The following is a 27,423-nucleotide window of genomic DNA, read 5'->3' as shown; positions in this document are numbered from 1 at the left end:
TTCAAAAGTTTTATATTTACATAATTACTCAATCGTTCTAATATGTAAAAGAAACAATTGTTTGTCCGTCCTAATAGGTTTTGTCGCTGGTTGTGAACCAAAAATATTACTCCCTTCCGAGCAAGTAACACTTGTTTATTACACCAAAAAAACCGACAATGATAAAGACCCAAAGCCTTAAAACACACGGAGTAATTCAACACTCAATACCAACTATTAGCTACTATTATCATTATTTATCAGGCAATAATCAGCAAATAATCCTTTGCACTGAGGCATAATCTAAGTGCAAACGACTGTGAAACATGTTTTAAGTCTAGTATTCTGCTACGTACGTAGCCTACAACTGTAAATAAAATTGGTTGGAACGCTTACCAAAAGACGATGGAAATGCGGATAGTTTGTGCCCTCAACTTTATATAAGTCACATGCAGGAATGTTTAGGGGTTCCTCTCCCCCTTTCAATGTTGAGCCCTACGTGGATAAGGATTGTATGTGCAATATGTTTGGGAGCTCAACATGAAGACGGGAGGGGCGAGAAAAAGAATAAATCTGGTAATCGTCCAACACTTTTGACGAGGGTTATAGAGTACATACACTTTGATGTAAATTGTGTTCAGTTTCTAGTTACACTTATTAGAAACAATATGATTTCATTGAACTTATATTGTACTTATAAAATGAACTATTTTTATGGCTTACCTTGAGCGAGTTTACATACATTTTTTTCTGAAATCAACTAGTAAAGTGTATCCTGCCATCTGGCGCTCTTTTCAGTTCAACTTTGCGCGCGGGAAAAAAAGAGCACCAGATCGCACTCGACTGGTCAGGCGACAACCCTGGTATCACTGAATTGAACTAATTTTCATTATTTTCTTATCCGGTCTACGTTTGTATATAACTTGTGGTAGAAATGTACTAAATGTGGTACACAGTACAGTTTCGATATGCATTATCGGGATCTCGCTTTATCAGTAATATTGCATATCAAGTCTTCTGAGTTGAATATGGCAGTAAACATATATACGGTTAACCGTACCGGGAGCAATGTTTGGCGGCCTGTTCATCATAGTCTCCCAGATAAGTATCTCCAGTCTGGAAAAAGCCGCCTTTCACCTCTCCCGTCTGTATGAGGCGTTCAATAACTGATAACTGATCAAAATTTCTATTTACATACGCCTTCTTATACTGTCAACATGACATGACCTTCTATAACTGAATTGAATTACTAATCGTGATTAAAGTATTAATGAGCTCCATCAATTTTAGCAATTTTTTGTGAATCTATAACAAAACTGCGTTACAAACGCTACGTCAGCCACGATATAAAGCTGTCCATGTCCATTTTTCAGAGATAAACGTTCAATCATAAAACATTCTACTCGATAAGTAAAATAGTTCACCAAAAGCTTGCTGCTAGGTCTCGAGGAATTTTTTCGATCTCGGCTCATAGATGCATCAATAGTCATGATGAATTCTTGACGAGGCTCTGTGACTTTAAACTTGGGTGAGATAATTGTCTCTTGATAAGCTTAGCGGTCAGACACTTCATCTCATCACTGGTGACCCACACTGCTTACTCCCGTTATTCAGTTGTTGAATTTTCCAAAAGAAGAATTGTCAGATATAGAACGTAGAGCACACGAATCAGAAGATTGTTTACACATGTTTTGGTTCGTCCGACGTTCCTGCGTCCTTTTCGCCATACACCTCATGGAATTGCGCCTTCTTCGACTTCTTCTTCTTAGGGCTTGCATTAGTTGCAGCAGTGTTCATGGTGTACTGCGTTTCATCCATAGTTGATGTATTGCCATTAGACCCGGCGCATGACCTGCCAAATGTCTTCTGGAGTAAACGAACGAATGCTGTCCTAAAATCCCTGTTAAACAAAGCATATATAATTGGGTTCAAAGTGCTGTTGATTGTTGGTAAGACATACATGAACGTGCCACGCAATCCCTTGAGGGTCTCCTCGGAGACTCTTGGAGGCCTTAACAACTCGATTCTCCACAGGCTGATCAGCAAACATGTGAAAAACGGGAACCAGCAGACGACGAACGCTCCAATGACGATGGCCAAAGTCTTAGCAGCCTTCACTTCTTTCACGATGTTTATGGAAAATCTCCGACCGCGGCCATCACGGGTGGATCCGGACATGGGCTGTAGTGACGCTACGGCTCGTGCTTGATTCATCGCCACACGGAACACGAGCCCGTACATGACCAAGACAACCAGAAGCGGTACATAAAAGTCCATGGTCGTCGCGACGGTGTAAAATATTCTGTCCGTTTTCCTGCATTCAAATTCGGTGAAAAAGTGCTGTTCACCAAAGTCTGTCCAGTTGAACGAGGCAAGGGCCGCCCAGACTACTGAGTAGGTCCACACGATTGCAATTATCACCGACCCGGTTCTAGTGGTCATGAGGGAATGATACCTGAACGGATGAACAATGGCGATGTACCGGTCAACTGAGATGGCTGCCAGATTACAAATGGAAGCACACGCGCAGGTCAGATCTGTTAAGAGCCAAGTCCAACAAAGCTCAGAGGCGAGGCAGAAAGCACCATTGTGCAGTGTTTGGTGGATGCGGAAAGGCACCGACAGCACCGAAATCAACAGGTCGGACACCGCCAGAGACACGATGAAGTAGTTGGTGACGGTGCGGAGTCTTCGATGGAGGTACACGATCAAGCATACCATGAAGTTTCCCAGGAATGTTACCACCATGATCAGGATAAGGAATGCTGTTTGCAGAATGAAGTCGCGTTGAGTTTCTTGCAGACATGGATTCGGGCGAGCCGGAGCTGGGGTCGTTGTTTGGTTCGCAGAGATGCTCATGTTGATCGCAGTTATATGAAGCTCAGGACTGTGTGACAGTGGTTGACCTTTACCAAATGAATTCCTCGATCAATTGTTTCTTAATAAGAGTTCGTGTTTTGAGTGATAACAAAAGGTCTTCTTTAGGTATGGTGTTTTCACGAAATAATCCTTGTATGCTGTACTGTTTGAAGGCAGTCTCTCCGATCTCGTTTCTTGGTGTAGCAATTAACAGACCACGATGTCAGTCTACTGTTTAAATATTAAGGAAGGAAACACTCCACTTTTGACGTCAAATGCTTTTAAGGTGAATAATTATGTCCTCTTTGGTGTCACCTCAGTTTACATTTGGTAGATACCAATCAGTTTGACGGCGTCAAAGCAACACGCAGTTTGGCTTCGTCTCTTCGTTGCCTGCAAAACAACGAGAAATAGTAATGGGTTTCTCAATTCAAAGAGCTATATCATGAAAACAATGGCGGTAATTTAGGCAATATACGTCACACGCTTTGACAAAGTAAAAAAATCGTGTTTGCACAGTTGAATTAAAGGAAAGAAGTTAATCCCTTTAAAATGTATCTTAATTAGGGTCCGACCTATTGCATAAATCATCGCTTGCTTTAAAACGAATGTCTTTGAAAATTCAGAAGGGAATTGTTTGTTCGTCAGATGCTGAACATTTTGGTTTATAGCGCCAATTAAGAAGAGAAAGTACAATTGTTGAGTGTCATGAAAGGACTCGAAGCAGATAATAAAAGAATTCAATTAACACATTTAATATTGTTTCGCACATGTACAATGAATTCAAAGGTATTGTCCCATTAAAATAATTTCGTACTGTCGTCAGAAGCATAGCATGTAGAGCATGCAATGAATAATAATTATTCAACCTTTCGGTAATGGTCAGCTCTTGCATTCTCAAAAAAGTTGTGGTTATAAGATATGACGCCCATTCGTTTACTAACATCTAGTAAAAGCGGTTATAAAACTTGCGGTTAAGGCACGTACAGTGGTACGAGTTACACTATTTATCACAAATGACCTTTCATTTAGTACGATACCAGAATTTAATTAGCTATTAAGTCTACCAGGGAGTTTTCAATAAGATTTTGTATCGTTAAGTGGTTTTTAAGGAATTCAGCACAAAATAAAAATCCTCCTTTGGCAAATAACAAGCGAAAGGAGCAACGCACAGTCGAAGTCAACCATTAGAAGTTATATACCCTGTACGCGGTATACGGTCGCCAGCTGACAAGCAGATTTTCACCACAAGGAGAGCCGACTCGGTTCTCAGCAAACAATAGCTTTTATCACTAGTTCTATCTTGGCAGATAAAAACTTAATTTGTAGACGGAAATTAATAAATTTTTCTTTGGGCCGAGAATTTCTTCTTTCCACGCAAGTGTGTTCCCAAGAAATACGCTCAAAATGAAATAATCACATGTTTTTTAAGCCTATCTTTATTATGTGGGCACCCTGAGTCCCTGACAAAATTCACCACAACCAGACAGGCTAATTGTGGCAATGGTCTCCATGGTAACCAAAATTAAGATGGCGGGCAAGAATGAGTTAATGAAACATATAAATACTTTCTTCTTTCTGCGGTAATATCTCTTTCAGAAATCTTTGACACCATCTTTAAGCCTTTTGCTAGTTGAAAGAACATTATTTTTAACATTGTGCGAATTTGAGTCTATTTTTAAGAAGAACGTGATTTCAGTTCGGGTCACAGTTAATCCATGAATGAGCAATTCTTGACGTATTTGATAATACGAATAAAAATAAGCAAACCCAATCTCCGTGATTGTTTTCATGCAAGAACTCACAACAAGCTATTGGAAACTGGCATGAAATCATACTGATCACACAGGACGCCGGAAAACGTTCTTAACCTCAAGGACGTTGTTTGGACGTGAATAAAAATAGCCCGTCAAACATGGCGATATTTGGCTGCTAAGCCCCTGGATGCCTTGGACATAGAATTCCGGGAGAGAATCAGTTAATCCACGCAATCTTTTTTAACCTGAACTGAATGAATCCGTAAATAGTAAAGCCTTTAAACCTAAATACGTTCTCCGAAAGTCAAAACCAACCTCGATAACACATAAACTGCTTCGACGGGGATTGATAGAACCAAAATCTCGGGCAAACTGCCCGTAGAACAGAGCAGCAACTTCCGCGAGAGACGACAAACACCCCAAGAGAAGAAACCGACCTTATAGCGACGTTTCGATGCAATTTTTTTGAAATTCTGTAGTTGCTCGTAGGCCTTCAATTTCACTTAACAATAAAAGTTAAAACAAGGAATTACCTTGGTTAAATTCACTGGTCACGTCCACCTTATTATAGGTAATATCCTTCCATCGGGCGCACGGATGCAAGTGTCTAGTTCTTTTCCGATATCACTCAGTTAGAGGCTGGCCTTAGAAGCTCTTAGAGGCCACGATATGACAGACAATTATCAACGTTCCTTTTTAAAATAAACAAGAGATTGCCACCTGAGTATCACTTACTCTTATTATTAGAGAAGTTTGTTTACTTTAAGGTGCTTAGTTTACAAATGCTTTCCAATAAGATCCAATAGTTGAATTAATCCGTAGCAATACACTAATTGCTGGCATAGACTGAATTCTCGCGTTTTCTTTTATACGCCGCTGCTTCGAAAAAACATCTCATGTGAAATCTTTACAACTGGGCAAAAATATTTTTTAATATCTTATTTATACCTCTTCAACATCTTGCATTATCGCTTGTGTAGAAATGAAAACAAACATTTTCGATTTATAGCATTTTCATTAACTTAGAAGATGACCACAAGCTCATTGCTTGTTTGTTTTCGTGGCTGTAATATAAACTGTAGTGAAAATGCAAAAATAAAGGTTTTTATTGTAGAACAATAACATTTGAAGAACTTTCTGTGAAAGAAAGAAGCATCAAATCTATAATAAAACGCCGCACGTGAGTAAAAAAAGAACGCGAAGTCTTTACAATTAAAGGCCGGATCCAGAAAGCTAACTTGACACTGCAGAGCCCTCTTGTATATTATTTATGCAGAGGCGAATAATTATCAAGGGGCACTCTGTTTAGGTTGTCATTTATATTATTAAAACTCTTTTGTTTGTAAAGCTGTCTTGTAATTGATTTTGACTTGGATTATATTGAGCTCCGATGCCGCAGTGCACTGTAAATAGAGCGGCTAAATTGGTCCTTACAGTTTCTTAAGACGTGCGGCTTATCAAGACTGACCGCAGTCACAACGCAGGCGTACCGCAATCTCGCCGCAGCCGTAATCACAACGCAGTCGTCCGAGCGCGAACAACTGAAAAGAAAAAATTCGTGCGACTTTAGTTGAAATTGAAATATCGAACAATTCATAAACTGTTCATGCGCCAAAAACCGCCGAATACTAACACTTGTAATGAGTTTTGAGTTGAGGAAACAGTGACCCAAACTCGTTTCCTTGGCGCGAAAAAAAACATTTGCCGCGGAAGCATCAATATTGAATCAATGTTGAACCACCATTTACTACGATTTACTTGTCATCTATTTCCCGAGCCGGTGAGTTTAAGCTTAGTTTATTTTTCCAAGACTGACAAAGATCTAACTTCTTCGTGTTCTTCATACAAAATGAATGCATTGTCAAGTGGAAAAAAAATGAGAATATTAAAACTCATCAAGCTAAGAATATGTATTTTTTCGCATTTCATTTTTTGAAGTTGTACGGTTAATTATAAGTGTCAGCCTAGCTTGGTATATGATGCTGATTTGCTTATCTTGATTGCATATAGCATCTAGAATAACGCGTAAACTTTGATTCAGAAAAACAGTGGATTTATATTTTCGTGTGTTATAGTTAAGTCCTTTCACTTTAAAGCAATACAAAAAAAGATTTTTATGTAATTAGTTTCACAACTTAAAGTAAACAAAATAATAAAGAAGGTGGGCTGATTTAAGATTTGTCATGAATTAATAATCTTCATCTTTCTCAACCTGCTAGCAAAGACAAACATTGGTTAGTATTTTTTTTTTTTCAGCTGCGAACTTCCGTTTACTTGTCAAGTTATGAAGCTATACTGCAGCGTGAGCAGCTACCAACTTTATATAGTATATTAGTAGAAACTCAGCTGTGTTCTATTGGAAATCCCGATCTGTTGGTTCTCCCACTGTTTTCTATTTTAACAATAAGTGTTTTCGGGTCGGCGCGTTGTTCTTAATAGCCCGAGCGGCTTCGGGGCCTGGAAATCACGGGGATGGTAGTTCGGATTTTGTCTTTTTGTTCACATATTTCTTCCCGCGCACATACAAAAAACATCGTGATATTTTTACTTTTGAGGATAAAAAAATGAAGCGAATTTAAAAGAAACAAAACCAAACGAGAACTAAAATGTGGTTGGGTTTTTTTGTCTGCAGGCGCTTGTTTACAAAAAACAGTCACGGGCGGGCACTCGATCCGGGCATTTTTCCGGGGGCACTTGGGCTGTTGCCCTCCGGCGGACGGGCACTCGCGTCACGTGCAAACTCGGGAAATTAGTGGGACTATATCGCCGTAGAAAATCGACGCGCGCGTAGCTCTTGCGGTAAATTTTCTTGATTTTTGTCTTCGTGCACAATTGTAGGTTTGGACTGCACCCGTTAGAGTTTATACATGACTCTCGCCCTCGTTTCTTGGCGATAGTCACTCGGCGTGCTCATAGAAAACTCGGGCTCGTAGTCTAATTGTTAAATAAACGCCTGTTAAATATTGCTATACTTATGTACGATTTCAAGCATGAACCGGTACCAGAAAGCAATTCTTACCTGCTTCCTCAAACTGCCACAAGATACTCATTAAGAAAAAAAATAATGATTTCCTTATACCGCGATTAAACAGTGTTTACTATGGTGGCCCGCGTCCCTCCTTTGGGGTTGGGACGAGAGGCCAGCTGACATTTCAGACTAGGTAAACATATAATGCACTTGTCAATGTTTATCCGTGGCGGGAAGAGGAGGCCAGGCATAGGCATAGGCAGGGGATTTGACAGTAATTGTCCGCCCTTAGTAGGGACTTTTGACCGTTCTGGAATTTCTAACAGAATTTTATTGAAGTTTAGTTACTAATTAGACCATCCACAAATGCCTTCGGTGGGGCAGGTGGGGCCCCTCCTATGTCTTGCTCCCCCCCTCCCCCCCCCCCCCCCCCCCCCCCACCACAGCTTACCATTGATAGGTGCATAAGGTATTTTGGGCCCTTGATATGGAGCAAGCTAAGTAGCAAAATAAGGTACTCGCTGGAGCATCAAAAAACAAGATCTAAGCGGCCCCACGAACAATGAAAACTGCTGCGAAAAGCTCCTGAATGAAACGCGAGTTAAAGTAGCTAAGTAACTGTTACATGAGAATAAGTTTTCGGTGGCTTTTGCTATTTCTCAGTCAGTTTGACCACGCCAGAATCTAAGACGATTAAGTGGTATTTCTGTCTGTAAGGCCCCGTTGTTTGTTTTTGACCTTTTTTTCACTGACCACACGGGGAAGGCGGACATGTCGATAGTCTCGGTTGACAAATTGGTCAAATTGCTCAGCAATAATATAATTTCATTATCACTTTTGATATTTAATTTCATGCACTTTTCCATCTGTTATTGAGGGATGATTGAGGCCTGACCCAAAAGGTGAACGTAATCAGAGTTGACAAAATAATCTTAGCGGACCTTTCCACACGCACTATAAATATGCATGGAAACATTGCAACATCGATTTTCTGGTCCTTTGTCAAATTTAATAAGGTAGACATGAAAGTAAGGCTACCATTTAGGAATGGAAAAGGGTTTCATTTTCTATTCGATTCGGCTTGGGTCGGACACTTTTGTTTCAGACCAGCATGCGGAAAAAAATGTCAGTTTTGGCTATCTATCGGTTAGCGTCACATCTAAAACTTGCTTTTGGACTTTAATTTAATTTCTCCAGGCTGGTTCTGTATCAGGCTGCGCTGTTATGACGTTGAAAATTTTACGTGTTATGTTCGACTAAAAAGTCCATGGAACTTTCTAAACCTTCAACAATTAGACAATATCATGTCGAAGTAATTAAACTAACTGAGCCCAAAAAATGTCGTGTCTGTTACTGTTTAGTCTGTGCTTCGGATTATGGTTCCTAAATACAGCTGTATCTAGTCAGATATATATATAAACCAACAGATTACTACAAAATCCGCGAACTTTGACTGCGGCATTGTCAGACTCGAACTTGAGGTTCGACCCCGACTCACATCTTTTGCCCGGGATCTTTTGTTTAATTTTCTTCCAAAGTTCGTATCTCTAATTTTACTGCGGATATCTTAGATTGAACATATTTTGGAATTTTTTTCAATTTCACGTAATGAACAGGGACACAAAGGAAAAAGCTAAGCGCTGACAAGAAATCAAGTTGCATGGAAGATGGGCGGTTTCAATAACGACTAATGAGAATGAATTTGTTGCAGTCCATTCGCGCCGTTAAACGTACACTCATTTGCGTATAACCTACAAACAAGAACCTTAATCATGAGGCACCTTATGTTAGCTAAATCATTCTTTAGATTCGTTACGTCACAGTCAATTTCTTTTTAAAGAGTAGTCTTCTCTGTCTGCGTCGAATGCTGGTAAAGTTTACATTCAATGCAAGAATCACTGTTTTTCTTTCACTGCTTGGTAAACTTTTTTTCGGATATGAGGTACCATCTACGTGCACGTAAGCTTTCATTCTTTAGGTTTTTAGTACAGAATTCCTTGTAGAAGATTAGTCTGCTCTTTGTGCAATTAATGCTCTAAAAGTTGTAGCTCCATGAACCACTGTTATTCTTTCACTGCTTGTGTAAATTTCATTGCCTGATTTGGTAAACAGACCTCAGATAACTTTATGGTACTGCAACGATGCAGTTACAACTGAGCAAATGAAAATAACAAATTGAACTTACCCTAGGTAATTAGCTGTACTGTTCGCCGTTTGTCCGCTCTAAACTTAAGCACCCAATAAATGGTTATATTATAACAGATGCGCAGTGGTTTATAGATGATTTTGCATTAAGGAATTTTCCGCTTACGAAAGTGTCTCCTAGGTTATCTACCCCTGATCACAAGCGAGATAGCCAGGCCTGTGGACATGATATACATCATCCATCCCTCTTGCTTAGCAACTGCAGGCCCCAATTTTAATTCCTATAGGCGGGCTGTACGTAAAAAGCGGCAAGTATGCCTATTATTATATCTTTCATGAAACTTGTGAACTTATGAACAATTGCATTTTTGTCTTTCGCCAGCAGCTTTCAACAACATGAAGTTATTTAGGAACCTGTCAATGGAAGGATGGCAAGATATACTATTGCAGAAAGAATTATATTTCGCGTCAAATATAAACACTTACAAATTTCTCCTATTAATCAACTTATTGCCAATCAGAAGCGTAAAGAGAATAGAGAATAGAACAAATCTGATCGAAATAGAGAAATTGACTAAATACGTAACCACTGCACGTTTCTACAAAAAGAAACACGGTCGTAATCACTACAGAGAATTTTGGGCTTGGGAATTTCAGGTTTCGATTGACCAAAATGGTTTGGTTGATGATTGATATGTAAATCATTTATTCCTTCTATTTAACCCTTTTATGGCCAGAGTCAAATCTCGAGTCATTTGAAAATTTGATCTGGAAGACTAGACCTCAGTGTGTTAGAGTGTTCGGTGTAAATAATTCTATACAGTCTAAACATGCAAGGTGGTTGTTACGTTTAAAGTCTGTTGATGGCAACTTGATGAAGCCTTAGCGTGTGGCCATTCAAAAAAGCTACGAAGCAGTGACTTACATGTGCTATTGTTTATTATGCTGTACAAGGTGGTTGTAACTTTGAAGTCTGTCGATGAAACCCTAGTGTGTGACCATTCAAAGAGTCTTCACATTTAGTAGTACTTTCAAGTGGTCCAAAATTTGGGATTTTTGGCACTTTTGGGGTAAAAGGGTCTCGCCCCCTTTAAGCCCCCCCCCAAAAAGAAAAAAAAAAGCGCCCCCCCCAAAAAGCCCCCACCCCCACCCTTCAAGAAACGAAGTCATAAAAGGTGTTTGATTATTGCATGTTACAGTCTTCCAGGGCTTCCGCGAAACCGGTCTTATATTTTAACATTTTTTTTTTTAAATTTTTTTTTTAAAAAAATAACCCCCCCCCCCCCCAAAAACAAAAATTAATAACCCCAGGGCGCTTAATCGAATAAATACTATGTTTTTTTATATATATTGATCAATAATCTTGATCGTCCATTGCATACACTCTGTTCAGCTATACCAGGAGCCATATGGCTCCTGGCTATACTCTATTTAGTTTGGAGAGACATCCTAATTTAAAATTTCGTTTAACTTTACCACTTATTAAGGAGTTTCCGGAATTAGCACTGTAAAAACTTGAACTCTGTACTTAGGGACGGACCATTAGAAATAGCCGGAGGGGGTGACTTTTCCCAAAAAAAATTCCTGCAAGACAAACTTGTCTAAAAAAAATCCTGCAAGCAGTTTTGCCTCAAAAAAAAGGTTATGCAACGGAAGAAAAAGTAGAAGTAGGCCTTAAAAAATTCTTGCTCGGAAATCCCCCCCTCCCCCCCCCACTCCGGTTATTTCTAATGGACCGTCCATTATGCGCCTTTTCGCTGTACTTTATTTCAAGGAGCCAGTCACAGGCACCCCCTTTTAACTCTGATTACTGTTTTGTTATTCAAAAGTTTTGGTTTGAAGTAATTAACTGGTGAAATAACCACAGTTGACTTAAGTGTAATTTATGTACTGATTGCCATAGAATGAAGCAACTAGGAGTACTAGGTGCTACTTTCTCGGCCTGCATGGATGGGATGCTAGTCCATCCCAAGAAATTCCCCAGCTATCATGATAGCCAGTGTACATTCCTCTTCCCTCCTCTCAAAATAGGAACAGCTACACGCAGGCTATCCCCAACACTAGTATCCCTAACAGTTCGCCGGCACCCGTTTAAACGCTTGCGAAGAGTTTAGCGCTCTGAGGCCCCGAAAACACAATACAATGCATCACTTAAGCAAGACATCGACTGAAGTCTAACAAATATAACAATAACACCTGCATCAACAAACTGACGAAGAAAAATTGCAAGGCTGCTTAAATGGTGATGAAGTGTATCTGCATTGTAATATTTTGGGAGGCACGGCCTTCCTTCTTCAGGGTCTTACAGAGAAAGAAAAACAAACAAACAAACTAACCAGTCACTGTACTTTCACGCACGCGTATCATACCTTTAGAGTTCTTTTTTTTTAATAAAAATAATAAAAACTTTATTAACCAATTTCTAAAAGAATTACAATGATTTGACTATTCGAATAAGAACTTTTAGAACCTTTAGAGTTCTGGAAGCATATACATGAAAACAGTGGTAAGAGCATAAATATTTTGCTCCACTGTAGGCTAAAACAAAACTAGAATTTAAACGTCAGTCCAACCTGTGTTTGATTCCTGCGTTGTTGAGATTTATTTATCCATACATTGAAGTTTTTTGGACATCCTGTAGGTTCACCATTCACAATACTGCGCAATATACTTAAGCCCACCGAAAAGCTTTGAACTCTCTCCGTGTCTGTCTGCGTCATCCAGATTTAGCATATCAAAAAGTAGTTCGGCATGGTATTGCGAAATTTGAGTTCTTTTAGCAAACCACAGATGTTGCAAATGTCTAACGTGTGTTCTTGCGTCATTCAAAAATTAAAATATGTAATATACAAAATTAATTGCACTCTTAATGACGTAATTTTCCACGTATATTCCTGTCCAACTAGAAGATTAAGGTACACAAAAAATGACATCAGCGAGAACCACGTACAATATTAGTTCTGTACGTGTATCTGAATTTACGGGTGGAATGCAATAAAAAGTTGTAAATTACCAGCCTGAGAAACATAATTTAACAGAAGTTTTTAACTGTTAGAACTTCCTAAATTTCGCACAGTTATTTTTCCAATACATGGGCTATAAAAATGTTTGGTCTACTGCTATGAAATGACTTCAGGTTTACATGCAGTTAAGACGATACAATAGTCGAATTTCTTTCAATTGCAGTGACCAATCAAATCGTACATGCAACTTGGGAAAGCAACATTCTCCGTTAAATGCTTAAATATTAATTTCAAAATTACCTGTTTAAACATATTTTAAGGCGAACTCCTCGCGAGACCTTTTCTTTCAATACTGTTGCTCCTTTTACCGCCTTTTTTATGCTTTTAGACTAAATTAGATCCTCGCTTCCTGCTCTGAAAAATTTAACGAGAGATTTCCTTTTATAGAAGTCTAATCTGACCTGCGCGCGCAGGTCGTACTGTACTGTTGGAGGTCACGTGACAAGTTTTGCGTTCGGCAATTTTGTTGCAGGCACGAAACGGTTAACTGACATTAAAGCAAATCCTACTACTAACCACAAAAATTTGCATTATCACTAATTTCATCATGATCTTTCCATTACTTGCCAGCGATAACGAAAGAAACCACACTATACACAGCTGTGAACGTACGAATTTAGTCCGTTAGGAAGCCATACAGTTTTGCTCAGAAAATCGGAACAAATTTCTATTTAAAGAAAACAGTATCTAGATGCAAACGCGAGAGATAATTTGTGCGAGATATGTAGATTCTGAAAGGAAACTGACGATAAAATATACATGAGCTGTCTAATGTATTAACAGTCCAGAAATATATATTAATAAAGGCAGTACATACACTTTGAATGTAATGGAGGGAAAGTTAATTGGTCCTCGCTACTTATAAGAAGTGGCGACAATGAAACGCTATTAAACTTTGTTTCATTCCACACACCTTTCAAATTCGTACTTCATTAATAATTGCTTTACCCGCTGAGCATGCAAACATTTAAGTGTGGTGAAACTCAAGCAAATTCACTTTTTCATTAACATCAGAACACTTGAAAACTGTTATCAAAAATAGAAGGCAATACCCCCTTCACAGTTTAGATAAAAATCAAAAATAGCTTTCAGATATTCCCAGCAGGTGATCAGCGATGTTATTTCATCATTGTCAAATTTAAGGGAAAAATCCTCTTCTGGCCGATGAATAAATTACTTTGCTTTCGCCAATATTGCAGGCTATTTTTGCCAACTAACAGTCATTCTGCCGCAATATCAAAGGTATATCGTATACCTTAAAAAAAGACGATGTTGTTTGTAGAAACGTTTCTATGAAATGTAAAGGTTCTCACTAGAATCTTCAATCCTTTTTTTAAATTAATCGTAGCTCGAAAGACACTATATTCTGTCGTGATCTTCAAAAAGAAAAAAATTACTGTTTATAAACTTGATTGGGTCCGTGCGAAAACAAGAACGTAATATGAACGAAACCGCTCACAAAAATACAACAGCGGACAAATATATATAGATCATTACCACAAGCGCTCATAAGAAATTCGTTTGTCATTCGGCGCCATGCTATATCTCTAGACAAAACTAAATACATCAAAGCATTTAAAGCAATTCATTAATAAGCCTTGGGATTTTGATTCATGTATATATTTTTTTGCGTTAAGATGAAAACTCTGCCATACCTGTCATGTAAAAATATCTCGGTAGAAAATGTTATCTCACATAATGTCTGACTCAGTCTGGTTCAATTCCTTGCCGTACCGCAGTCGAATGTCGTGTTAAATGGAATTTCATGTTAGTCAAAGCACAGTCGTGTTTATAAATGTGAATGAAGTCTGAAACAATAGTAGGCTCTGCTTTTGTGGGGGAGATTTTCTGATAATGCGCGCAGCCTGCAAATCATCCTTGCTTGACATCGTCGGCTTACTTTTGTGCGTAATAGTCGAAACGAAAAAAGAAATTTATTTCGCATTGACAATAGTGGGCTCTAAAAACCGCTTAAGTAGAAATTTCCAGCCAATTGGCTTGCTAGGGGGCTTGTTGAATTGTTCCACTTTCGTCTTTCTTTGCAAAAATGAATAAATTTAAGATCATTTTCTGAGAGTATTGTTTATGAGCTTGGTAACCCAGATTGTCTTTATTGTACTGAAATGCTGCGATTAATATTTCGCAATCGTTTTCACCATCAGGAGTCTATAACACTCATTTACAGCACGTTGATATTGCACACGGATGTAATGATATATTTTTTCTTTAAAATTGATATGTTTTTCTTACACAGAATCGACACAGAAGAGAAATAATTCGACCTTGATTATTTTATCATACAAATGATATGTGGGAATTGTATAGAAAAACACCGCTTGACTTGGACTTGGGGATATCAAAGGAAACTACCGTTTTTGAACACTGAGTAAATAAAAAATAACTAGTTTTTAAAGTCATCTTCAAACGCATTTTTAACAAAACTTACTAAGTTCTTTCCACGCTGAATTCATTTCATTTACTTTTTAAGGCACATTTGAATGAAGCCGACTGATAGACCCGGAGATTTAGTCCAATACTTTCCCTTGCATTCGCGTAACCGGGGTAGAAATACCGTGTTTTTAAATAGGGTGGTTTTCACTTGAGTGTCGAAAGTAAATTGCGTTTGCTTTGGTTTTGCATTACTACGCTTAGTGAATGGCTTAAAAATCTTGCGCCACTTTCTCAGCCAATCAGGAGTAAAACCAAAACCAATCGTGACTAGCTCGCGCACGTTTTCCCGCGCTTCGTGCCAGCTACATGTAATTGCTTCGAGTTTTGATTGGTTCACTGGATTGTCTGTGTCCTTTGTGATTGGCCAGAGTAATTACTTTGGTTTTGGTTTTACGACACTCAATTGAAAACTGCCCTAAAGGCAACTTACTTACTTACTTACTATTTGTTCCTGTACTATGACGTCACACAAAATAACGAACTGTAAACGAAGAAAAAAAAAAAAATATTTTATAAATAGAAGACCAGTTCCAGGTTTAAAAGTTTCGGGCTACTTGCCTTAATTTGTTAAAAATTTTTTGGGGAAGGTGAAAGAATTTCCAAATGGGCATGTTTTTAGGGTGTCAATTTATCAAAATTTCCGGCGCCTACCAGTTGTTCAATCTGGAAAGCATCAAATATAAAAGTTGTTAGGTCAAGTTCGAGATTGACGAGATTGATATTCCTTCTGGAGGTAGTGGGGACTGCTGTGCGCTAAATTATTTGTTAGGAACATGAAGGAAAAATGGCGAATTCAAGAGTCAAAAATGTAAAAGCTTGCTTCATTAAAAAAAAAATAATTATTTTCGGTTTCTCGCATTCGTCTGTGATCACCAATTTTGCAAGTGCCAAATTATTTAGAATATTCTAAATAAAAAATCTAAAAAATCTAAAGTTTAATTTACTGTTTTAATTTTTATAGAAAAAAAACTTTAACTTAAAAGTCTTAAAAGGAATATCAGTTTACAAAATGCCTTTTTTTATCTTATTTATGAAAAATGTACCTGTAGGTAGGTAACAGATTTTTTTAGGATCGTCATTTACAATAATGTACCCTGACTCAAAATTTGTTTACCAGTTCAATACGTTTTAAAAGATAGATGACCATGTAAAACATAAAGTGCAGTCGTCAATTAAACGTACTTTATCTTACCCAGTTATTGTCGCTGAGATATCTACTCCCGAGTGTACATATCTAGTTGTAACAGCGCTTTGCAGCTTCGAACTAAGTCTTTACACCGCACCCTGCTATATCAATAGAGCGTTGTTCGAGATTTTGCAATTCAAAAGAAACACATTCAAGCTTGAGGCGAATGGGTTAAAGATAAAACCATTATTAAAATTCCTGATGCGTTAATCGCCTTCTATAACAAAAACAGCCAACGGGCATAAAACAATCTTATTGAAACGAAAAAACCGCTTGGTTCCAGCAAAAAATCTCCAAACATCATCAATTATTTGCCGTTTGTTTATGTTTTATTCCCTCTGTTTTTCTCTGATTCCAGTTGTGTTAAAGCAGTATAATTTGTTCTTTGCCTGGGCGGAAGAAAACCGGTGATTGCTTTGAGGTAACAGTGCATGGGTAACTTTGCAGGTGCAAATTGTCTTCATTCATTATTCGTGTTTGTTTCCAACTCCTTTTTCCTCCTACGTGATGGAGCAAGGGAATTCATAAAATCCGAGATTACCACCTCAAAATAGAAAGCTTGTTTTGTGCCTAGTGTTTTGTGTTTAGTGTTAACCTCTTGGGAATGTTTAGTCTTCTGGGGAATCTCGATGGGATATTAGCGAAGTTCAGTCTGGTGGCCTTATGAATCGAATCCTGTGGACATATTTTGACCACACAGGGCATTAAAATGAGACTTAAAACGTGTTTTGGTCAATTGTGACTTTTAAAGCCGAACACCTGCTGTCAATGTTTATCGGATGGGCCAGAATGGTCTTGAAAATTAAGCTGTTGTATACTGAATCGAGATCTAGAATCAAAGGAAGGTTTAATAATTTATAATAATAAATAACTATGTTAAACTTAGCACGTTTCCTAAACTTATTTTCTGAAGCATAAGATAAGATTTTAAGGGTCATTCAGTCATTCAAAGTTTGTGAAAAATACCAGAAGGAAAAGTCAAAGCAAAATCTGTTAATGGTATGACATGTTAAACAAGGAACCACTGAAATAATTATGTTGTTTTTTTCTTGCCCAAGGCAAACTGTTTGATATCGCCGCACTTGATATGTTGAATTGAGACTTTTTATCGTGTGTTTTTAAAACTAAATGCTTCTGGTTGGAATTAAAACTTTAAAACTTCATTTCAGATTTAATCTGCAGCATGCCTTAATTTAAAGAAGTGATAAAAAACAAAATTATCTGCAAAGCTATTATTAAAAATAAACCAAATATTTTAAATGCATTTTCATGTGTGGTTTTAAAGCCGCTTAGTAAAAATACCTCTCAAATACCTCCCGTATAGAACGTGCCAATACGAGCACTTTCTAATACTCAGACGTAAATAATTCTCGGTATTTGTCCGACTGAGTTCAATTTCCTTTTCCGTTTTACCCAAAGTGTTAAGACTCTTTTCCGTTAATATTTTTTCTTTCAGCCCAATAAATAATTCAAGTTCATTTCCTTTTCCCCGCAAGGGATTCACTCACTGACTTCTCAAATTGAAATATTAATAGTGCAAGGGCAAAACACAAGCGGAAACCAACGGAAATTATTTTTGCAAAAATATTACTGAACATTGTTTCCAGCACGTTCAGAAAGATATTTTCTGTTCGTGATAACAGATATCTGATCATTTAGAAACAAAGAATGATATTATGGAAAACCTTCATTTAATCTAGAAACAGTTTTTTGAATAACATACCTTTGAAGTTGTAACAAAAATTCCCTAACTTTCCATAACAAACTCAGGAATATATATTATAATCAAGTTCTCTCACGCTGAATTGTAGAAAAAAATGAATGAAAAACCATAAAGAAAAATTTTCATTTCATTTCATTCATTTGGATGTTGAGATGCGAAACACATCCTAACACTGCTTCAGTTCACTTTACTTACATGATTTCGAGTTATGCCTGTTAACATGTTGTCATTGAATAACATCTCTTGAAGACGAACCATTGCTTTTTATGCCAGAGTGCAAATTCAACATTATACGACTCTCTATAGAATTCTAAAAGCAATAGTTGGAAGACTGTTTATATACGCAGTAAGACAAACTCCTTTCAGTGGTTGATTTATGGCCCTATTTCCCGAGCAGGGGAGAATGCCTTAAGTCAATATCGGTTCACTTATTCTTATTACTTGCACGACTTATTTTGCATTAATATTTGAGAGAGAATTCGACTTCTAATCACTGTCATGGCTGAAACGTTATTAACCAAGTAAACCGCTTCCTTTTGGCAAAATTACAATGTTTTCAATTGCGCCGCCTACACCGGATGGCCCTCTTTGGGGGACTTCTTAGCAAGAGCACGTACAAAGCCAAATTAATACCATAGGAGACCCTTTAAGAGGTCTTATGTATCATGCAGGCATAGTGTGAAATAGAATAGGTCTTTAAGTATTAAAAAAACGAGACAATGTTGTCTAAATGGAAGTCTGAAAGCTGTGTACCAGTTTCTTCTGCTGTGATTTATTACAGCTCTCTCTCTCTCTCTCCACCCACCCGCGTTATTGTAAAATTAAGAAATGTAAAATAGGAACTGATGAATGATAATGAATATGTATGCATGTTTATGTCCGACCAAAGATCCAGGAGACTTGTTCATAAATATTTTAATACTTAATTAGAGATGAGACGAGATATCGAATTTCGTTACAAACCATTTACCACTTAAATTCCCTTGCTCCTTCGATTGCTTTACACAATTTTAAAACTCCTCCTTAGGGGTCGTTTGTTTGGCTTTTGACAATCAATACGTTTGGTAGTTTATTAGTCAGTTACCGTTCTTGGGAAATCTTCGTTGGACTGCCCAAACGGCTTCCGAGTGTCATTAGAATTGGAAAGTTATCACGTCAGCCACAAGTCATAAGGTTACGTCACGTTACTTAGCAACCAACGGTTGCAGCATTGTTAGCACACGAGATGCAGCATTGCCCAGGAGGATCGTCGCTTCCATTTGATTGGTCGTATACTAGAGTTCATTACCTGTTCCGGCGTTCGTTGTTGGGCGCGCGGCGGCGTGGGGGGGGGGCGGGGAGGAGAGCGGCCTTGTCCCCTCCCCATTTTTTCGCTCCCGTTTCTTGCGCCGCTTCCCAACTAACCGACGCCTGGAACAGGCTAGAGTTTCATACACAGTCATGCTTTGGTAATGGTTCGTACCCAGTTTCATAAAGCTTAACTCGCTCGCTGATCTTTCCCTCATTAGAGACCATGTTCATACGCTATAATTTCGGTGTCGAAAACATTTATTAATCAACTTGAATATTTATTGTTTAGCCTTTTGGTACTAATGTCTTTAAATCTGAAGATGTTTGTAATGAAAGGGTTTGATTACCACGTTCCCTATTAACACATGGTATGTCTGATTTGTTCGATATGTACATACCACACTATCTGATCTTATAAAAGGTAGGAATAGAATGCTATTAGAATGTTCCCAACATCTATAAAACACTTGCACCAGTTTCACAAGAAACATTTGTTCGAATCCTGCAGTGAGATTTCAAACTAACCGAGTTTTAGACCTTGACTAGCCGTACTTGTAGTATCCAACGTTTTTCTTTATCGAGAAAATAATTCCCATTGGTTTAGACCATCATGATATTTTCCTTAACACCATATGGCATATAAATTGAAAGGATATTGTCAGTTTTCCTATAATCGGACAGTTTCGTTTTGATAAGGATACAAATCTTACTTTATAAATTTGGAAGAGAACGTTCGGCTTACCGATGTGTAATCTCTCTGGCCTTGCACTCTATGAATCTGCAAAATAAGAAAAAGACATAGAAAGATGTTAGTGGCTTTAAAAATTCAATGTCATTTTGGCTAAATGCATTGATTTCAGCGCGTAGGAAGTGGCTTGAAATACCGGTAACGTTTAGGAGAACTCGCAAAATGAAGTGTTAACGTGAGTAACCTTATTTTCAACTCGGTGACTTGCAAATGTTATCGTTTCCGAGAAACGAGTCCTTGATACAGCTGATAGTCGTTGCGGAATGAACGTATTCCGCGTTTGCGTTGCTTCAGCAGAAGCTCAGCAAAAGACACGAGACTTCCACGACGGAATTTATCGCACCCCTGACCTTTGCGATTCGAGCTGTGAAGCCGTTTGAGGCTAATTGCCAATAGCCTCGAATAAGATGCGAACGGTATAATGTACATATGGCACAAATGTGGAATGTATTTGTTTCACATCTGCGATTAGAGCTTTCACCATAACAGACCATTGGTGGATCCAGATGTTCTTATAAGAGTGGGTAGGGGATGAGGGTGGGAGGTCTGAGGAAGGCCCTTAACAAAAAGTGGGGGATGGGCTCCCTGGGACTCTCCCTTATATCCGCCACTGCATACCCCGGGAGAAGAGCCGAGTCATTTCTCTTGCGAAAGCGACACAAAGATTTTCACACCAAATGAATTTCAAAACGTTCTAAATAAAAGCAGGAACATATCTCCAAAACCGTTCCGTACAATCCTCCCCCTGTAGTGTTTTATGGTACGTGAATTTGCATGCGGTAAATGTGTTCTATAAATAATCCATCCCAAGACGGAACAATTTGAATTTTCCGATCGGTCGTACATGTTGTGAACTTAAATGCAAGTGCTTCATGTCTTTCGAGTCTCGCTTACAGAAATTTTAGATTTTATCATAGTCGAAATTTTTCTCAGAGATAACTTTATATGATGATCATGGCCGTTGAAATGTTGAAAACAGTGCTTGTTTTGTAAATTGATGAAGTGTCTTACTCGGTAGGCCAAACACCTAGGAGATGAGAAAATTCTCTTATAGCGTACTTAACTAATTGTTCAGAAAAAGAAACCAGTTCCGGAAAGGAGTTTAAATTTGTTTTTTGTATAAACTTCATTAGATAAGCTATTCAGCTGATGGTAGTTGGTATCTCTGTCTCAAAGGACAATGGGTACGCATCGGCATGCAGAGGAATTCACTGATTGCCATCTTTATCAAGAATTACAAGTTAGAATATCATTTGAAAGAAATTAGTAGATAGCTTGTCGTACTGATAAAACAGGATTAAAGGATTTTGATAAAAAGTTAACATTATTAGAGCTATTAATAGCAAATGGGACAAATATTATTCTAGAAGTTCAGGAAGTTTGCATACCATAAAATAATCAACCCGCTCGGTTTCAACGAAGCAAATTTAGCGCATAGTTTCACCAAAAACAATACTAACGTATAACATTTTATAGGCACTTTTACAGACTATAGGGTAAAGTTGTCGACAGCTAACTATCCAGCCTGTCTAGGCCCTTAAACTACGCTTTTACCAGCTCTGCCATAAATAGCTACAACTGACGCTTTGAAGTTAACACCTAATATCACAAACTTGCAAAAACTTCAAACTAAGTTTTTCTCCATATGTCAACTCTGACAATGAAGTTACCAACTTTGTTGGAACTGATATGGCCAAAATTTAGAATTCTCCAGAGATAGGTCGCACAACAAACTTTGCACCGTTTCAAGGCTATGGTACAAGAAACTTAGGAGGATTTTGACTGGAATTTCGTTAACTTTGGAATTTGCTCAAATTTCCTCCAGCCTTTGCATCAGGGCTACGAAAAAAAAAACATGCGAGAACGAAAGCTGTGTTTATTTTGATAAAATAGGATTACAATATTTCGCAATTGCGTTTTCTTCACACGCCGGCACCTGAATTGATCACCTGTTCTTAAAACTGAAACAGTCTAACCAGATACAATCAGTGCAACACTCTCATTTTAGCCGACCAAGTGACGACTGCCAATAACACTTAAAGAGTAGGGAACACTCTGATTTCGACTGATTAATAAATGGGATCCGGTGAACCATACTTGTAGATATTTCTGATATGGAAGAGCACTGAGAGACACTGCTATGCCAGGCCCGATTCAGGAAGTCCTTGCCATTTTTGAAAGCAAAACATCTTATTTTTCACACCATTGTAAAAACTGAATTGCGTTTTTTTTTACTTTGCTCTTCTATTTCCTTTCTCAGTAGCTTTCTCTATTGTTTTTAGAATATTTTAAATCCTACACATGCCGCAGAGGCTACGCATGCAGGTTATTCGCTCGGCATGAAGCTAAAAACACTGAATACTCGGCTAATTGATAAACATACATACTTTTTAGGCTCATTGTCTTGTATTTGTTACTCACTGATGTCAAGGAAACGGATTAGTATAATTAAGAACCAGGCAACGACTTTAATTAGAGGAAAGATCTTATTATTTTAATTAAATGCCCGATTGAAGCAAATGCACCGTTTCTGTCGTTGTGCACTAAGTCAGGAATTGATTTTAACTCAACTGTTCCTACCAATAATCCTGTGAGTATGTTGAAAAGAATATTGATGTCATTAGCCTCCCCTATCTCCCACACATGTAAGACATATACAACTGCGATCCCGCGAACATTGAGCGATGTATTACTATCACATGCAGTAGAAGTCATATCAAGTCATATCAAGTGCATAACAATTTAAAAACACTTACATAAACCCTTCGCTGCGCAGCTTAAGACAAGTGCTCACTCTTGAATGGCGTCCAGATGCAAGAAAATAATCTGCAGCGAGAGCAGGCTTCAACGCAGTTAAGACGAGCACGTCGCTGAGACGAGTTTAATACTTCGAATTACAGAAATACGATCTTCATGTCAAGTGCACTTATGAACGTGATAATGGAAATATAGGCTATTATTGAGCCAAGAAAAGTAAACTGTCCACTTATTTCGTTGATGCCTTATCGATGATTCTCTGTTTACGATTCATGTGAATTTGTCGTTGTCTTCGAGGCCTATAAAATTGTATTTTTTTCGACGTTTTCGGGAAACAGTTCTGATGAATTTTTGAAGTGGAAAGATAATTCCAGATGGTGCCGTTTTGGATTGCCTCCAGAGCTCTGCTGTGTGTCAAAGGGCCACAAAGCAGGCGGCGAAAATGGATATTTTCTTTTAAAGATCCGGTTTAAAAGATATACAGTAATTAATTTTCAAGGCTATGGTTGGTTATTGACTAATTTCGTTTGGAAAAAATAACAACGCGACCTTCTCGTTTCGACACTGTCTGGTTAAAGAGTGAAAGTTCGAGATTTACTGAAAATAATCAGGAAAAAGTTAAAGGAATTTTGCACATTAACCTATAAAGACAGTAACTATGAGAAACGTTTTGCTAAAGCACTAAAGTAGGAGGCCTAGAATAAAGAATATCCCTTCTAAGGCAATGCGCCTTCTATTAGGCAGGAAGGAGGTCGGGGGGAGGGGTACACAACAAAGGTTAATTCAAGGGAGCTACGCCTAGAGGGTCAAACCCTTTAATATCAACCTCGTTACGTTCTTAGGGCTTTTCCCTTGGTAATTTGGAAGGGGCGGGAAAAAATACTAAGGGAAAAGCCTTGGGAACGAAGTTGTTTTATATACAACTAATTTTTGACAGGAAAATAAACCCTTTCGATATATCTTCCATAGTAACCCTTTCACATACATTCACTAGAAATTAATACCTGTATTCTTTTCCCCAACTTTTCACTTGAGCTTGAGCTGCGTAACCCCTTAGAATGCATATCGCCGGTTTGAAATTGTGAAGCTAGAGAACTCACGTAGCCTTTTTTGTAAGCGAAAAGAGACAGTGTGGCTGTTTCAGATTTTTTTGAAATGCCCTCTCAGATTACAAAATGACATTTCCCCCTTCCATTTTTTATACTACCACTAGTGAAATCCCTACCCTTTAAAAAATATCCTGAGCCTGAAAAAGGCACCCACTTGTTTCGGGCGGAGCCTCCAGCTCCCCGTAATAAACCACTGAATGTAGGTCCCGCCTCTCCACGGCCCGGCCAGCCGGTGCTGCCCCCCTCCGAGGCAGCTCGGGCTTTTCCTTGCTGCCCGCGCTTGCCTCTGATGGGCCTCAGGCCCAGCTGTCCTGGTTGCCACTGCCCAGGTGTGGTTGTGCGCTGCGTGGGTCCTGGCCGCCGCGGGTTGTGTTTGTGCTTCCCTCTCCCTGTAATAGTTCAATGCAGGGAGTACCCCCGGAGAGAGAGGGGGAGGGGTTGATTATCGGCGTCGTGTTTGAAACGTCTGAAGCGTAATTAGGCAAGCGGTGGGTTACCTTGTTATAAAAAATTAATTCTTGTAATGTGTTAATTGACGTATTTTAGATTAATCCGACTTAAATTAGAGAGAACGGAAATGTAAAATTGTTCCAAAAAGGGGAGTCAACGCGAATGACAAGGTGGACCAAAATAAGAACAGACAAGATTGTTAAAGGAAATTAATTCTTGTAATGTGTTAATTGACGTATTTTAGATTATTCCGACTTAAACATGTTAAATTAGCGAGAAAGGAAATGTAAAATTGTTCCAAAAAGAGGAGTCAACGCGAATGACAAGGTAGACCAAAATAAGAACAGACAAGATTGTTAAAGAAAATTGATTCTTGTAATGTATTAATTAAAGCATTTTAGATTATTCCGACTTAAATTAACGAGAACGGAAATGTAAAATTGTTCCAAAAAGGGGAATCAACGCGAATGACAAGTTGGACCAAAATAAGAACAGACAAGACCGCTCTTTATTGAAATCTTGTTACACAAAATCAAAATATGCCAAATAGAGAAAGCTGTTGATAAATTTCTGTTTCCTCCTCGTTAGGACAGGGTTTAAATTTTGGGTCAAAAAAGCAGAAATAAGTGTCGAGGAAATTAGGACCCCACTCGCCCCATAAATAAAATTAACACGACTTGGATTACTGCTGTTGTTTGACAGTCCTAAAGTGTTCTCCCAGCCGTAATACAATATCTTTTACTACATATTCAACATTCTGTCTGTCTCATGGTTTCTGATAAATTAAATTGAATCACACAAGAGACACAACGTCTCTCAGTTAGCAATAAAAAATAAGTTGTAAATTTTTCGAAAACAAAACAAAATATGTAGGTGACGATTTGCTTCGAACCATTTCCTCTTAAAAACATAAAGCTTAGCAATAACTTTTTTACGTTTAAAGGTCGCTTTCAACATTTTTGAAATATCCAATGTAACCAAACATCTTGCAAGTTGCTTTTTGGCAAAATCAATTACTTCATTGAGCATGTGCACGTTTTTCACCGAAATGTGAAATGTGTTTTCTAATTGGCATAACTGATAGGAGTATTATTGCCTTCCGTACATATCAGGGTATTTTAGGAAAATATATGACTTACATATGAAATATATGACTTAGCTAAATTGAAACAGAGTTAAATTTGGCAGTATAGCACAACAGCCTTGACCACAAATAAAATAAGCTAATTTCTGTTTTTGGTTCAAGTATATTTTGACGTGATATAGGATATGATATGAGTAAACTACTTTATCCACTAAGTGCATCGAAACATGCCGCTTGACAAGTTTTTTCGCTGGTTGTCAAGTCTACGATTTCAAGTTAAGTACAAATTTGAGCTCAAAAACAAATTCCACGAGCAGACCAGACAGTGTACTGAGCTGAACAGGCTGCGAGTTAATGCCAAAATGGAGTGAGATATGTGTCTTAGTGTCGAAGGTTGCTCAACTTTAGATAAACCTACGTTGAATTGTATCTAGGTTTACCAGCTCGGACCATTGAAAGGACCAAATAAATAGTCTGTACGCAGCCGTCTCCTATTTTCTTGCAGGCTTCCAAATAAAGGATTCATTAAAAACAGTTGTAAAAGATAAACATGAACATTTATCTCCCATGTGCTTTATATCGAGACATTCTCAACAAAACAGTTCAACCAATCTAGACAAAAATCTTCAACCACATGTAAGTACGACACTTCTAATTATTTCCTTAAGGGGAGGGCCTGTTTCTGCGCTCATATCTCGAGGCTTCTTAGGAGTAAACATGAGTTGCATAAAATAAATGTTGATATCTGCATGGTCACTGAGTCCACGAGGAATGTCTGAGTATCGAGCGCATTCGCTAGCTCATGGTTATGCCGATTTGCTTTGGAAGATTTTCCTAACCGTCAGGGGATCTAAACGAACATGAAAAAAATCCTGAGGAATTGAAATTCTGTTTTTTAAATATTTTCATTGCGAGAATATGCGTTTAAAGTTTGAACGTTAAATCCTTTATCCAATCAATAGTTTGTGAAATTGTAATAAATTTAAAGGATTAAGGATGTACTTAACAAATAAAATGCATTATAGGAGTAGAAACATCACAGTGGAAATGCCTGGGTTAGTACACTAAGCCTTCATAGAGCCTGCGTAGCAATATAACTTGTCGAGCCTTTAGAATATGCTTTTGTCTTAGCTGTATACCAGTGGCATTAACTTTTAAGGAGTGATATCAGCACAAATAGCATATAAATTTACCTTAAAATATCACAGCTTCAAGAATCTGTGAAAAGAGACATGTCATGTGACGCTACCATCGACTTGCTTGCGCTGACAAACAGTATACTTCTAGGTGTCTAAGACAGATGGCGAAATATAAAATACATAAATAATTCAAGTCCTTAAAAGCATTCTATGGCTGGATTCGCTATTGGTAATTAGTTATTTTGAATTGTGTCACTTATTGCTTGCGCATTTCCACAACACACCATACACTCGATACAAGACACACGGCACGACATCACCTAATCTAAAATTTCAACTGTTTAGAACTTTCTTACCATTCAGTTTTTACTTTCAGTTCAAAGTGGTTGAATGGATGCAGTAGTACACAGTACAATGCTGGACAATTTCCTCCGGAGTTGATGCGGATTTGACGTTTTTATAAATCGTACAGGCGCGTTTACACGACAGAGGTCGGCCGTCCGTCCGTCGTCCCCCCCTGGCATCCCGGGCCTGCGCCTTGCCCGTTCTCTCGGGCGGACGGGACTGCGGTCCGTACTCGCGCGCCTTATCCACCTGTTTGCCTACCAGTGTTTTGATATCACAAGAGAGACTTTTGGTATCGATTGGTAATTTAGCTTAAACTCGAGGACGTTGCGCGATAGCAAGCCCTGGGCCAGTGAAAACTGAAGAATGCACTCTTTTATATTGTTATAATACTCCCCAAGCCCACATTA

General features: G+C 38.3%; 2 protein-coding genes across 9 annotated transcripts in view; one reads left to right on the top strand and one right to left on the bottom strand.

Annotated features, from left to right (window-relative positions):
- Window positions 1-8,491, top strand: part of LOC144649483 (uncharacterized) — a 137,595-nt gene extending 129,104 nt beyond the window's left edge. Inside the window, exon 6 of the mRNA XM_078508977.1 lies at window positions 8,482-8,491. The gene's annotated coding sequence lies outside the window, so the exon portion shown is untranslated. The remainder of the gene's footprint in view (window positions 1-8,481) is intronic.
- On the bottom strand, window positions 1,023-26,814 carry LOC144649481 (histamine H2 receptor-like). 8 transcript variants are annotated; one of them, XM_078508967.1, is made up of 3 exons: window positions 26,723-26,814; window positions 20,124-20,159; window positions 1,023-3,231 (listed from the first exon to the last, which is right to left on the bottom strand). In XM_078508967.1, the coding sequence occupies exon 3, from the start codon at window positions 2,836-2,838 to the stop codon at window positions 1,660-1,662; it is 1,179 nt and encodes a 392-aa protein (XP_078365093.1). In that variant the 5' UTR covers window positions 2,839-3,231; window positions 20,124-20,159; window positions 26,723-26,814; the 3' UTR covers window positions 1,023-1,659. The 8 variants fall into 8 exon arrangements, with proteins under 8 accessions (XP_078365093.1, XP_078365092.1, XP_078365094.1 ...); XM_078508966.1 differs by lacking the exon at window positions 26,723-26,814 and adding an exon at window positions 22,886-22,984; XM_078508968.1 differs by lacking the exon at window positions 26,723-26,814 and adding an exon at window positions 20,314-20,531.
- Window positions 26,815-27,423: the final 609 nt, after the last annotated feature.

Source organism: Oculina patagonica, chromosome 4 (genome assembly GCF_052425735.1).
Source record: "Oculina patagonica isolate OP01 chromosome 4, crgOcupat, whole genome shotgun sequence".
Taxonomy (NCBI): domain Eukaryota; kingdom Metazoa; phylum Cnidaria; class Anthozoa; order Scleractinia; family Oculinidae; genus Oculina; species Oculina patagonica.
The sequence above is the reverse complement of the archived record's forward strand: the minus strand, read 5'-3'. Positions and strand labels throughout refer to the sequence as shown.